This window comes from Uloborus diversus, chromosome 1 (genome assembly GCF_026930045.1).
Source record: "Uloborus diversus isolate 005 chromosome 1, Udiv.v.3.1, whole genome shotgun sequence".
Lineage (NCBI taxonomy): Eukaryota > Metazoa > Arthropoda > Arachnida > Araneae > Uloboridae > Uloborus > Uloborus diversus.
Genome location: NC_072731.1, coordinates 218,793,749 through 218,809,566, shown reverse-complemented (window position 1 = coordinate 218,809,566; position 15,818 = coordinate 218,793,749). Strand labels below are relative to the sequence as shown.

The window sequence follows — 15,818 nt, the reverse complement described above, 5'->3', positions numbered from 1 at the left end:
AGTTGCAGAACATCCTTTTTATGTCGAGAGATTTTTTAATGCATGGTATTAAGATTTTTAAAAAATAAGACATTGAATTTCTGAATATAAAGGCATCCAATATACGCTACTACTAAAATTCCTCCACGATTTTGACACAGTTTTGAAATATACACACAAGAGGAAAAATAATCAGCTATAAAAAATATTACTGGCCAATATGGTTTGATTAATTATGCAAATGATTAACATTCACAAGTCAATGATATTTGCAATTTGTAGACAGGTGCCCAACTAGGGGGAGCAGGTGATGGCACAAACTGCACTATTGAAATTTTGAGGGGTATTTTTGTTTTTTCTGCTGGGGAGAGGGGGCATAAACCTTTGGATCTTTTAAACCCAGATACTTTACAACAGAATAGATTCAAAAGTACAATTATTTTACATCAGATTTATAATAGTTAAATTTTAAGAGAAAATTAAATGAACAGTAAAAACAAAATTTACACAAAGTTTTTTTTTTTTTCATCCAATCTTTTTTTATTTATTTATTTATTTATTTTTTAATTTTATTATTTGACTGAACAATACCTTTAAAAAGAATTGACGGACAAAATACCTTCAACTTCCCTTGACATTTGAAAAAAGCTAAAAATTCTCAAGATAGATATGTTTAAGATTCTGAGAAAATTCTTTTAACATATTTTAATAATGAAGACTCATAAAAATTAATGTTCATTGATTCTTCCACCATTCATACATGAGACTTCTTTTATTATATTGGGATCAAAAAAGTTCTTTGAAAGGTGGAAATTAGTCATTAAATTTGTTTTATAAGAGCACAGTTACATGAATATTTTCTGCTTTCATAATTTCATGTATTTTCTTTTCTTACTTTGTATTGTATCGTCTATTGGGGATGCAAAAAGTGTGCAGGTACAAGCACAATTTTATACCTACTCCAAGTGTTCTTGGACTTCTTTAGTTTTTTCTTGTGTTAAGATTTATATATACTATGCATCGCCTCAATGGTTCATAATCTATCTCAATAAATCTTTAGTAATCAAATTAGGTTGTAAATGAAGTTTTGGTTGAAAGATACTTTTTGGACTATTTTGAAATACAAAAGGAAAGTAATGATAATTGAAAAATTAAAATGAGCTACTTGGATTTTTTTCCATGCAATTTTAGAAGAACTTAGTTGGTATGCCTAGTATATTTATATACCTAATAGGAAAGCTGAAGAAGAAATAAATAAAATAAAAACTATTTAGCAAACTTGCATTACTTTCAAAAATATAAGTTTCTAAATTTGTTAAATCTGTAATTTATATATGAAGTTTTGCTAGTTTCTTTGCATTAATTAAATTTTACTTTTTGCAATAATATGCAAAATTTATGAAAACATTTGAGGGAAAACTATGAAATTTTTCAAAAAAAAAAACATTTTTGAAAAAGACCACTTGGTTTAAACCAAAGAACCCTGTTGCATTGTAATGTTTTTACTTTCTTATACACAAAACAATAACTAGGATTTAAATAAGTACACTTACTTAGGTACTACTATACTGCCATGTGCAGGTAAACGGCAGTATCTGCAGAAATGAGTTTTCGATATATTTGAAGAAACGCGTTTCGGATTTAATGCAAACAATAGGGAAATGTTGGAATTAGATGTCTTTTTCGCGCCTCTTTTTCAGCGGAAACCAAATAAGCGAGCTTGTACAATAAAGATAAAGTACAATAGATGACAAAAATGCAAAAAAATGAAAAATTTGCAGTTGCTGCCCTTTACCTGCACACAGCAGTATAGCAGGGCATGGGCGCCCATATGCAAAATTTTAAGGGGGAGGGGGACTCAGATATTTTCTCCATGGAAACAGATTTCAGTACAGATTAGAGATTTTGAAATTTTTCATTTTTAATAACTTATGTATTAATGGCTGGAGAAGAAATGTTTTTATATTTTTGCAGAGAAAAAAGTACTAAAAGCAAGGAAGTTTTAATTTCTAAGGGGGGCTTGAGCCCCCACTTGCCTCGCTATATGGGCATCCATGTAGCAGGGGCTCCCAAAGAGAGTGCCTCAGACACAAAGTTGCCACTAAGTGTTTACTGCCAGTGGCATAGCAAGAAAAAATTTTGAGAGGGACACAGACGAATTTTGGAGAGCTATGTCCAGCATTGGATTTTTGACGTGCCATGTCAGAAACTCAGGGTCATATGCAAGGAGGTGGTTTAAAAGGTTCAAACCCCCTCCAAAAAATTTCACAACTATTCCAAAAGTACTTTTTCCAAAAAAAAAAAAAAAAATTATTTTTAATATCATTAGAAAAATCAAAAAATCAAATTATTGTTACATAAAAATTATACCATCTTTTGCTGTCCCTATATATATATATATGTAAGAAACGCCGCTCGGTTCTTATTACGAATCTTGTTGCAGTGTTGTGCCGTGATAATCCACCACGTAGTAAGAGGACAGAGCTACATTCACAAATCACATCTTTATTTTTACATGGAATATAACAGCAGGAACTTCTCTTAACTAACCCCCTGTTTAGTTGTACCACGATTTTTATATAGGGAATATCATTAAGAGATTACAGATAATTATCCCTTGATCATGTGATCTCACGTGATCTGTATAGGAGGAGCAAATTGCAATAACGAAATATTATTGGGCTTTGCACCGCAGACAGAGGCTGGCTTAAGTCTGGAGGGGAAAAAAGTGTCTGGTAGGTACTTTAAGGGGAATCTCATCTGAGCCTAGAACATAGCCATATATGGTGTGAGAAGCATTTAAGTGTGTAATAAATAATGTCAGTGACTCATACGCGCTGACATATAAGTGAACAGAACTTAATATGGAGAAGGCCTAGCAAAGGGTTTTTCATATTACATATATATATATATATATATATATATATATATATATATATATATATATATATATATATATATATATATATTGACAGATAATTTCCAACAGCCCAAAATATTAAAAATATTTACAGAATGTACAAGGGTTGCAATCTCTAACAGAGGAAGCAATTTCTAGACGTTCATGTTTAATAACACCATTTTACAAAAAAAAAAAAAGAAAGAAGACTTAAATACTTTTGTAAAAAAAAGCTTATTATTGATAGCAAGCATTAAATTAATTCCCAAGAGTCAAAAATATTAAATATTTATGAGATGCAAAAAGATTGAAATCTTAAACATAGGAAGCAATTTCCTGCGATGTACAAATGCACTTTTGTTGAGATGAGCAGTAGATAGTCCTGCAAAAAGGGGTTTTATATGACTGTAAGAACCGTGATTAAAACAGGATAAAACCATCAAGTGTCTAAACTTATTTGCCTGTGTCATAAATTTTTGACCCTTCCAAAAAGTGAAAAATTCAGTTTTGGGAGGGATGTCTTTCCAAATTGCCCACCCCTGTACAATAGTAAAATACCTGCATGAAACAGCAAATTGAATTACTTTGTACCTATTACATTACTTGAAGTAATTGTCTGCAGCTAAAAATAACATTTTGGATCCAAATGTTATGTCAAATTATTAGGGATGTGTCCAGGGCCGTATACAGGGGGGGGGGTCAACCTTCCCCCCTCCCGAAAAGTTTGGTTTGATATTTATATTGTTCCAAAACTCAAATGCCTTTCATATGTATATTAATTGCATAAAACGTTTTCATAATAAATAACCCGACAACTTGAACATTAGTACAAATAGCACAAAACTCCTCATGAAAGTTATTAAACCCTCCCCGAAATTATTTTCTGGTTACGACCCTGGATGTGTCGTTCATGAACAAATGAATCTAAAAGAATGAATCCTTAAATGAACGAGCCAGAACAATCTCCTCAAAAATGAAAGATCGTTTTTACGATTCTTTTGAACTGCGAACAATTTATTTTTGGAGTGTGAAAATATGATCTCACCCCCTAATTTGGTTCCTTTATATGAAAAAAAAAATCAGGCAAAATTTTAGTAGGATCTAACAAGATTTAGAGGTAGCTCAACAATGGGAAAGTTTTTAATGCTCAAATTAAGTAACACATGGGAGTTTAACTTATAATGACAACATTATTATTAATTTAGTTCCCCATTTCATGCAAAGCATTGTATATACAAAATTATTAAATAGTACTAAAAACACCAGATGAGCCACTTTTTGTTGCGATCATAGAACACATTAACCACTGTTAAAATATTCTATGATTGAGAGTTTAATATTGCAAGATTATTAAAGTTTTTTTTAAAAATGTATTACAAATAGGGATATTTTTGATTACTTATTGAATACTTGTTTTTAATTCTAAAGCTTAGAATTTATTCTTCCAGATAGTATAATTATTAAACTGTAGTTGTAAAACTACACTTAATGGAGAAAAAGCTGCTGCCAAAAAAGGAAAAATTCAGTTTTGGGAGGGATGTTTTCCCAAATTGCCCGCATTGGTACTTTTGTAATATCCCTGTATGAAATGGCAACTTTGATTTACTTTGTACCTTATACATAACTTGTAGTAATTGTCTGCCGCTGCAATTAACTTTTTATGTTCAAATGTTATGTCAAATTACTAGGGATGTGTTGTTCATGCAAGAACAGGTCTAAAAGAATGAATCCTGAACGGGTCAAAACAATCTCTGAAAAAATGAACAATTCTTTTGAACTGTGAACAGTTGAGGACATTGTACTGATGCACTTGTGTTAAAATCGCTTTTTTTTTTTAATAATTACAATTAGAATCCTTCTTTTTTTTTCCCTTAATCAATCGCAAATTTCCTTTTTCTCCATATAGTATAATATATTCATTTCAAAAAGTTTTTACTTTCTGCAGGGGTGATAGTGGACTTAAAATTTTCAGAAGAGTGAAATTTTCGGAAACTATGAGGAAGCTCGACCCTTTTACTTTATTTTTATTTTCAGGCTTTTATATATATATATATATATATATATATATATATATATATATATATATATATATATATATATATATATTTATTTATTTATATATATATATATATAGGCTTGTTTTATATATATAGCCAAAACATTATTTGCATTAAATCTGAAAATCATAATATTTTGGTACTGAAAAGCTTCCTTACTGCATAAAATCAAGTAACAAAAGGTTTTTAGAGATGGGTGTGGAACAACACATGCCAAGTGGACAAACTATTCATCTGCTACTAGAGATGGATACATAGATACTATTTTGACACTGGACTCTCGACCTTGGCGATACTATCTCGATACAAAAAAAGTACTTAAAATTAATACAGGGTGGCGACAGAAACTGTGAAAAAAAGTTCCCTGACTTTTCCCTGATTAGGTTTGTCAAATTTTCCTGATTTACGTTACCAATGATAATGGTTTCCTTTCTTTGCTCTGCTTGAAATCCATTGTATGTTTGTATAAAATGCAGTATTTTAAACGTTTTAAGTTATGTAAAGTTGTTGAACTAAAGATATAATTTTAAAAAGATGCTGTTTTTTTAATAAAATTAAAAAAAAACATATCAAATCAATTTTTTTGAAAAAAAAAAAAACCCCTACAAAACAGTATATTATTTTTTTCTATTTGGAAAGTTATATAAAATTTAAAAAAAAAATACTTTACTTCCAGTAAACACTTAGCATAAGAACTTTAAGAAACTATTAAAATCACTCTTAAAAACATATGTGTATTTAAGATTGAACTAAAGAGTAATTGAAATTATTTGGAACTAAATTTTCAAACAGTATAATAGTTGTTGCAAGAAAAACAAGTAATAGTGAAATAATAGAAATAATGTAGTTATTCTTATATAACTAATTGACATATTTATGCAAAACAGATGAAACCTTTTGATATCTATTCATAGGGAGCTTTTCTCTAATCAAGAACATAGGTTTTAATGAATGATTACAGCATTTTAACAATAAAAAAATAAAGATATTTACTTAAGTGCACAAGTTAACTATATTTCAAATGATTTCAGTATGTATCGAAAAAAATCTTAGGTTGCTTTTGTAACAAACAGCTTTAAAATGCAAGGGGGAAAAAAACAATTGATTAATTTCAAAATATATAAAAGAATACAACTTAGTTTTAAAATAAAAGAATCATTGAAGCCTGAAAAAAAGAAAACCTTTCTAATCTGTTGTGACAGCAAATAGTATAACGGCAAAAAACAGATTTTTTGATTCAAAGTTCAATTTTATCAATTACATAAAAAATGCAAAGAAGTACTAACTTTTAAGTTTTTATCAGTATTAATTCAAAAAAAAAGATTTCTTCTTGAAATCTTGATTACAATATGCTTATTACTTCGAGACAATGGAATAAAGGCAAAGGAGCTAAGGCATTAATGATGGTTTCCTCTTTGCATGTAGGGTTGTTTATTTTACGTAGTATTGACAGGCGTGAAAGCAAACTTCTTGCTAGGTAAAATAAACAACTTTACAGACACAGAAGCAATTTTAGGAAGTTCATCCTGTGGTTAATAAGTAAGATGCAATACTTTGACGTTGAGGAAAAAAGATGCACAAATATGCGGCAGTGTATAATCGCACATCATTAATTTTAACTTTTTATTTTGAACAGATAAATTGGCGGAAAATGCGTAGAGAATTACGGTACTTAATTTTGCAAAGCGAAAAAAAAAAATTTTTTTCCTTCATAAAATCAATTTTCCCTAATTTTTTTCGAAATTCCCTGATATTTCCCTGATTAATAAAGTTCCCTGACTTTTCCCTGATCTGTCGCCACCCTGTAATATTGTTTTGACACAAAAAACAAATAAACTTCCTTTTTAGATTATCCGATTCCAATTAACAAGAAAAGTTTATGTGATAACGTGCGAGTCGTTTATGCAAAATTTTATCCTTAGGTGACTTAATATTTTTGTGCTTTGAGAGGCACTTGTACACATATGCACACATACATAGAAATTTCATGACAAAACTGATCCAAATGGATTTGGATAGCCAAAATGCATATTTTTTGGTTGCCTACAAGCAGGGTTCGAAAATATAGGATATTTTGATATAAATCCAATATTTTCAATCAGCACAAACTCAAGTCTTCAAAATCGTAAATGTATCTTTAATCACTCTTTAATTTCTTATACTATCCTTACAATATGTAGATTTAAAATTAATGTTTCTTTCATTATTTATCTCTAATATTTCATTTTACATTTTTATCAAATTTAATGCAGAGTTAATTTTGCATTAGTTTTTCTCCTGTTAGCTACTTTTAGTTATTTGATTCCGAAATTTAAAAAAATACATTATTTGGTGCATATTCATAAAACTTTTTTTTTAATTTTTTTTTTTTTTTTTTTTGACCAATGTTTAATACATTTAACTAGGCACTTTGAAATATTAATTAAAATTATTACATTACTAATAATTTTATGAATGACATGCAAGTAAAAAAGGGATAGGTATTATATGACTTTGTTACATTAATGATGTATTAATATATCATGCAAATATAGTACATAAGTTTTTGATTATTTTTAATAACATATGAACAATATTACTATGATTAATATAATTTTAATATTGAAAATACCGTAGTTGAAAAGATAAATATAAAAATATCATGATATTTTTAAAATAAATATTGGATATATACTGGCGAACCCTGTCTACAAGTTTACACACAAAAATACTTTTATGAAACAAAACTAATCAAAATGCATTTCAGGGTAATTAAAATGGAAATTAATGCTGAAATCAGGGTTGTCCTATTTTGTCGACACGGAAAAAACGGCCCTGGACAAAATATCTATTTTGTCTATTTTGTCAGTAAACTGGAAGTACTTATTCAAAAATTCAAAGTTTGAAAATAATAAATAATTGTATAGATTCTTCCCATTGAAATAATATTTAAGGTAAAAATAGCAACTAAATTAGTGTATATAAACAATCGATTATAAAATATTTTAGAGTGAAAATGAAAGAAGTAAGATCAGTTGAAGGTTATGCAAATACGTATATAATAGGAACGAATATTAATAAGTAATAATGCATGTAATAGCATGTATAAAACAGGGTTGTTTCGGCCAGTGATGGTTTTAACCATGGATAAAACCGGTTTAAACCGGCTTGGATAAAACCAGTTTTGTTCAGCTTTGGCCATTAGACGTGAATATAGGAAATAATAAATTTAAAATCAAAATAAATGGATACATAATTAAAAGAAATATGAAACATCAATCCTATAATCAGTCACTATTCATTATTTAAGTGCAGTCGACTCGCGCTACAACACGAACCGACTTACGCGAAATGACTATAACGCTAATTTTCGGTGAGTAACAGATTTTAGAGCTAAGGCGAATTTCTCGCTCACGACATGAAAATTTTCGGAAGGAAGTTGCGGCACGTAAGTATCGGCATCGTTATTGGGTACTAAATATTTATTTCTTGAATGGAGTTACATCTTTTTAGCATCACTGACAGTGCAGAACTATCCTCATCGTACTACTCTAAACTTTGTTTTGATGTAACCACTCGGCATTTTTCATTTCTTTTTTTCACTGTCAATATTAAAGATGATATAATGGCACCTTGTGGTGTAGTTTCATCTTCAGTTTGAGAGGATGTAAATAAAAAGGGAAAGTTTCTGAAAATTAAAGAAAAGATTAAACGCTTGAACAACTAAAAAGTGAATCATTGGTAGCACAACAGTTAAGCATGAGTGAATCTTCCCCAGACTTAGATAAAATGAAAAGCTTTCTGCGAACACAAATCCTAACTGGAAAATTTTCTGCAAATAATTATTTTCCTAATTCACCCTTGAATAAAGAATTAAATTTATGTTCAAATATGAAAGACATTTTTTTTACTATGACATATAGTTTGTGCTTATTTTTCACCAACTGAAGAAAATTGCCAAAACCTTTACTTTTTTCCCACATGTGCTTTAAAAGGCTTCAACAGAAACTAACTTGGATTTTTTTAAATTTCTCTTAAAAAAATTGTTGTGTTTTTTAAATTAACGTTAGCAGTTTTTTAAAAAAATCTCTGCAGAGTCAAAAATTTTCTGCGAACGCCATTCGTCTATATTTTGCAAGACTGATCTTCCCTATGAAATTAAAAGACAGGAAGAAATCGGTAAAAATTTACAACTTAGTTTCAATATTGAAGCTCGCAGAGTAAGGTCTAAGCCAAGGTTGGCAAGGTTTTGGACACTATGGTGAAAACCCTGGTTTTTACCGTCCTGTCCAAAACTATATTTTTAGAGAAATTGTATTTTGTGAGAAAAAATCAAAAACAGAATAAAATGCATCAAAGTAAAGTTTAATATTAAACATTTATTCAATGTGAACACACAACTTATTTATCCGCTGATTTTAATCTAGTTACAGAAGTTGAATTCTTGATTTAAATTTGTATGCATGAGTTTATTTTATCTTATTTATTTGCTATTATTATTATTATTTTTTGATAATGGTAACCAAATTTACTGATGATTGTGCATGTGTGCAAATGAAAGCAGGGTTGGCAAGGTTTTTACCATCCGGTTCAAAATCCTTGTGCCCAAAAGTGTCCAAAACTATTTTTTGAAAAACGATATTCTGCGAGAAAATATCAAAAACAGAACAAAATGAGTCAAAATTGTGTTTTTTTTTTTAAACTATTTAATATATTTATTTAATGTGAACATTCAGGCATTATATATAGCTTATATATACAGCAGATTTTAAGTTACGTAGTTATTATTATTATTATTATAGTTACATAGAAATTAAATTCTTCATTAAATATTTCAATTTGTATGCATGAGTTTTTTCTCTTTTTTGTTTCCATAAACCAAATTTTTCGACATTTATGCATGTGTCAAAAGAAAGTAGTCAAAATATTGTGCAATAATCGACTTAAATGCAATAAAAGACAATTTTTTGTAAATACAGAATGTATTATATTAAAAATATGAACTAAAAAAAGGATAGCACAAATTTTGAAATATAAGTAGTGTTTACTCATTAATTTCTTGTTCTTTAATCTGATTTAAAAAATAATTTTCATTAAAACATCGTGCAAAATTTATTTGCAAAAACCATTAAAAAATGAAGCTTTTTAAGAAACATTGTACAATTTAATAACATTCCTTTGAGTTATAAATGCAACTGAAATTAGTTGTCTTGGTAGCAATGTGAATTTCCTTCCATGACTCTACCAACTGTTAGGTACAAAAGGAAGTTTTAATGTGATAGAGTTATTGGCATTTTATTTTAAGTAAAATATTTTTTAAATGAACATTTTGGAGAAAAGTATTATCAAATACTCATTATATATAAATAATATTTATATTTATGCATTACAAATATTGTAGTAAATACAAATTGATTAGATTACACCCCTTTAGCTTTAGCATAGTTTTGGACACTTTTGGACGGTAAAAACCACCTGTCCTCTCCTAAACCCTAGCTTAAGCAAAGTGTAAACATTTTGAATATGGAGGCTGCTCTTATATTGTGGATTATAGAGACAAGGAAGAGAAATGTTACCATAAATGAAAACATTATAAAAGAACAGACAAAGCAACTGTATTTAAAAGTTTAAAAAAGACTAACGACCTGATCACCTAGCACAAATTATCTTCATCTTCATTTTTTAAGCCATAAATATTATTACTGTATCTGCTGTACAGTACTCGATTATAGTACTGCATTTTATCATACCACATACTGTACATACCATACTGTTTTATTTTATGTCTCTTCCTCCCACTGATCATTGATTTTTTGCATCTGAACAGTATTTTATGTTGATGAAAACAGCTTTAAAAAAATACAGTAAAAGTTCAGTTCCATATGTAAGAAACAGTAATGTTGTTAAGGAATGGTTTAAAGCAGTTTGAGAGGGAATTACGAGTATCTAAAAGAATTGAGTAAGTTTCTAAAAAATTCGTAAACATACCTTTTTCCATTACGCGAAATTTCGACTTATGCGAGGGGTCTTGGAATGCATCCCTCGCGTAAGTCGAGACTCAACTGTAATCACTACATTTTACACCCTATGCAAGTAATAAATGACTTCCTAACGGTTAGTTCGATCATAAAGTATCAAACAGTGTAAATAGCGCAACACATACCTGTTTCAAAGTTTTATAGACACAAAATGAATTTGAAATTTAATCAAAGTAAATGACTTATTTTTCAATACATTGACCACATAAAGTAAAAAAAAATGTCAAAAAAAGCACAAATTGCCAGTTACAGCAGAAACATGTTTCGGCGTTACAGGGAACTCCTTTTATGTTTTTTCATCCATAAGCTCATTACTTTTTGCATTGAAAAAGGCGTTCCCTGTAACGCCAAAACATGTGTCTGCTGTAACTGGCAATTTGCACTTTTTTCGACGTTGTTTTTTCTTACTTTCTGTTCAGCACAAAGGTATTTATTTATCTTATTGAACACATGTTACAAGCTTTGTGTGGTTGTTAAGTTTTCCTAATAAACGATTGCCCTTTTATCTTTGTTGTGAATTCTTAATTTTTAAGAAAAGTTATATTTAATCAATAATTCAGTTTTAAAAATTATTTCAATTATGATAAATACACATCCTACTTCTTCTACTCTCATTAATTTTAAGTAAGTTCTTTTCTAGTTGCACCAATGTGTGATTAACAACTTCTTTGGATTTATTAAATTCTATAGTGTACAATCATTCTAATTTAATTAAATGATTGACTAGAGAGCTAATGACAATGTATTATAACTATACACCAATTATATTACACCATAGCAATAAATGTATCAAACATATAGAAAATCAGTTGATATTTATTTCGCCCAATTTCTTCCCGGACTTTTTACAAAATAGCAACACCCTGGCTGAAATCCGAGTAAAATTTTGTGTGAGGACTATTCATCCTGCTCACCTTCGTCATCTAGATGTTGAAAATTTCAATTGCTAGGCATTTTTCGGATAATCCGAGGTGGCCAACTCAATTACCCCGGATTTTCAAGACAAGCTATACTTCTATAACTTCCAAACATCTTTCCCAAAATAAATGGGATTTAATGATGAAAACCAAGAAGCAAAAACTCCCACATTAAAATTGACCTACCCTAACACGACATAATTACAGAAACATGTTTTGATTTTAAGTCTTCAAGAACTTTTGAAAGGGAAAGTTTCAGTTGAAACATAATAAAGTATAGCAATTTTTAAGCATTTAAGACCAAATAACGCAACTTATTTAGTAATAATCAGCATTGTACCAACAAAACGTAACTGAAAACAAATTTACAACTAAAAAATGACTTTAATTAAAATTTTGTGATACAAATCAATGAGCATAATGAATGACTTGTCATGCAAAATGTGTATACATAAATTCTTAGTAATCACGGCGATGAAATGATGGTCGTCTGCCGCCGCCACCACCACGCCCGCGTCCGCCACGAAAGCCTCCTCGACCACCACGCATAGGTCTTCTTTCCCTTGATAGCTCGTATAAATGATCCTTTGCTTCATCTGGAAGAGCTATGTACCGAACCTTGGATCCTTTGATGTACACGCTTTTCATCTCGCCTGTGGCACCGCTACAAAAAGTTACTTTCACATCAACCAAGCACATATTGAGGTTGTCCTCAGCTTCCTCTAAGACACCTCGAAAGACTTCTCCCGAAGCTGTATCAACAGTTATTTTTTTGCGTACGAATTCCCGCAACAATTTAACCGGTACACCAACTTGTGAAGCCATTAAAATGAAAGTTCGCCTTGAATATTAATACACAGAGCAAATCTGGACAATTTAAAACCGAAAAGAACAAAGAAAATCTTTTTTTTTTCCTCTGGTTTCTGAGTCTTTGTTTGAAGAAACTAAAAAATATAAAGAAAACCCAGAAAAACCAGCAAAGCAACGAGAAGAAGTAGTAGTTACGAGTTGAGTGGTTTTTCAACCGTTTCCAGCGGAGTTATTTATGTATGGAGTAATATCTGTTATATATGCTTTTTACTTTGCAGTGTGGCGCTGACGCTGGGAACGGAAAAAAAAAAAAAATCTAATTTGAATTCTGAAACTTTGAATTCAAATTATGTTTTTCGCAATCACGAGTTGCGACAAGACCCTCCTCATTAGAGTTATTAATTCTAGAAATGGCTCCTCCCCCCCAAAAAATGTCCCTCCCGTCCCTCCTCCTGGGTGGTCACGTGTGTATAGTTGTGTGTGTAGGCTTACGTGTGTGCACGTAGGCCTGTGTATGCAGGGTCGATCCTAGCAGGGTGTGCACCGCACAAGGGCGGCCAAAGCAAGGGGCGGCCGCGGGCCGCATCATATAGTTCTTATAATCAAGCAAAATTCCTCAAGAATTTCTCACAAGATAACTTATAATGAATCGAATAAATATGCTGAATTTTAAATGTTCAATTATCAAAGTACGTAAGTTTCGATTTCCCGACAGCATAGCAAAGTTTAAGAAAAATAGAATGTTAGGGCATTTTGTTGGTTTATTGTCCATTAATATCTACTCTTTACACACACGCTTCATTTGGTTGCAAAATTTGTGACAGAACCGTTAATCAGGCATGGATACAGGGGAGGAGAAATGAGGGAAATGGGCCCCCTCCTGAAGCATGAAAGGGTGCCTTCTAAAAGGAGCACGGAGGGGCGGTCACTAATGTTTCCCCCCCCCCCCCAAATTTTTATAGACCTAAACAATGAAGACATATTTTATTTATAAAAAAAAAGAAGCTATTCCGATTAGATACTCTCGCAAGCATTCCAAACAACAAATTTTGTGTTCAATAAACATTCATGCGTGGAGAGAAAGTGGAAAATTGCGACTTTCCTGGGAGTCAAACATATTTGAATGACGAACTAAAATTTTGTAATTTTCCCCCTTTACTGTAATTTTTTTCTAATTAAGATCCCGAATGAACTGCCCGGTTTCTGATCAGGTAGGAGGACAGGGCTCTCTTGCACCGGGAAGCAAATTTAAAAGTAGTTCCAAAACGAAGATCCAAAAGGATGGCAGGCCCTCCTTGACGAGACTAAAGAAGGCTTAAAATTGCGTATCTAGGACTTAAATTTCGGAAACTTTCGCTGGTTGAACCACCGATCTTAAGGACTAATTAAGTCTCTGATTCATACCTTCCACCTTAACTTAATCAAACATAGCCTGAAAATGTTGGCTCTAAAATCCAAAATGTGTTTTCAGAGGACAGCTTTTCCTAATGTCATCAAAAATTGCTTAATGACATTTTTTGGATTTCTTTTTTGAAATTTTTGCGATGGAGGGCCCCGAAATCCATTCCCAAACATTACTACCAAAGACAGTCTCAATTAGCGTCTTTAGAGAGGCCTCTAATCCCACCCCCTCTCACTTAACGTATTGAAAAACAAACTAAAGTTGCGTTTTTCAAACATCAGTTTCAAGAACTTTCGGAGAAAGACCCCGGATCATCCTTTTCTCCAACCCTATCACTATACACCTCAAAATTTCGTTTTTAGACGCTTCCGTGGAGCCACAGAACCCTTCCTGCCTAAACTAGCCTGAAATTGATTTAGTTTCAAAAAACAGTTCGTGAGGGCACACTGAGCCCCCGCCCGCTTTTAGTCTCATCTTTTTCAAACAATGCCTAAAATATGATTTTGGGACTTCAATTTTTAAGAAATTCCAGATTAGAACTGCCTGGATTATGTAATTTTTGCGGCGCTAATGCATACCCATCAATGGTCGAGGTGAGGTGGACAAAAGGTCAATACTTGTATTTTTAGATATTAATATCGAAAAATATCCGAAAGATCCACCGAAGCTTCCCAATTCCGTTAACGTCACCAAATATAATATATAATTGCGCTTTTAGAAATATCCGCTTGGGAGCTCCAAAACCCTTCCTTCCCAAAAATAGCCCATAATGGATTTTAGTTCCGAAAAATATTTCGGTTCAGAACATTTTCACGTTACCCCTATCGTTTTCAAATACAGTCAACAATGGGTTTTTGAAACAATAGTGCCGAGAAACACCCGGAGGAAGGCCGCCAAATCCCCTACCGTAAGCAAAGACAGCCTAAATTTGCGTTTTAAACTTCAATTTCGAAAACTTTTGATAGGAGACGATTGAATTTCCCTCCCTCCAGCAACGTCAACAAAGGTAACCCAAAATTGCATGTTTGAAACTTCAGTTTCGAAAAATTTTCGGGAAGAGCACGATCACTCCTAAGCTACGCTCACCAAAAATAGCTTCGAGTTGATTTCAATTTTGAAAGAATTTTAGGAAAGAGCTCCAATATTACTTTCCCCTGAAATCTCGAAAAAAATCCTAAAATTGCGATATTTAACGTCAATTTTGAAAATTTCTCCATGCACTTTAAATATACTCGACTCTTTTGTCCTTGCAACCGAACACAACCAAAGATGAACTAAAACTACTTTTCATACGCCAATTTCGATAATCTTCTAGGAGTAATCCCCCCCCCCCCTCCTCCATCCTTCCTCTGATGTTACCGAAGACAGACTATAAAATGCGTTTTTACGACTAGTAAATTTTGGCATCTATTATTTTCTTAAAAGATGTAAATTGTACCTAAGGAGTTTCTTACTATAAAACTTTTCTTCCTTCTTATAAGTTCATCATTCTTCTGTTTTCTTTTTTTTTAATTAGAACTTGGTCTAGAAATTTGAAGAAAGATTTATATGGACGTTAAAGATTATTCAAAATATGCAAATTACTCTTGAGGGGTGGCACATTAGGTCTTTGCACACGGGCGGCCGACATCCTAGGATCGGCCCTATGTGTATATATGTAAAGGCGCTCACGCGTTGGCGAGTGTGTATGAGCATGCGTGTGAAGGACATGGACGCCACCACCCAGCAGAAGTGGAT

At 31.5% G+C, this 15,818-nt stretch overlaps 1 protein-coding gene across 1 annotated transcript; it reads right to left on the bottom strand.

The window, feature by feature from the left end:
• Window positions 1-12,233: 12,233 nt before the first annotated feature.
• Window positions 12,234-12,882, bottom strand: LOC129224990 (small nuclear ribonucleoprotein Sm D3-like). Its single transcript, XM_054859540.1, has one exon. The coding sequence runs from the start codon at window positions 12,692-12,694 to the stop codon at window positions 12,329-12,331; it is 366 nt and encodes a 121-aa protein (XP_054715515.1). The 5' UTR covers window positions 12,695-12,882; the 3' UTR covers window positions 12,234-12,328.
• Between the last annotated feature and the right edge of the window lie 2,936 nt (window positions 12,883-15,818).

Bases quoted from the DNA above. Each gene is read 5' to 3' on its own strand.
- LOC129224990 (XM_054859540.1), bottom strand. From the start codon at position 12,694: ATGGCTTCACAAGTTGGTGTACCGGTTAAATTGTTGCGGGAATTCGTA.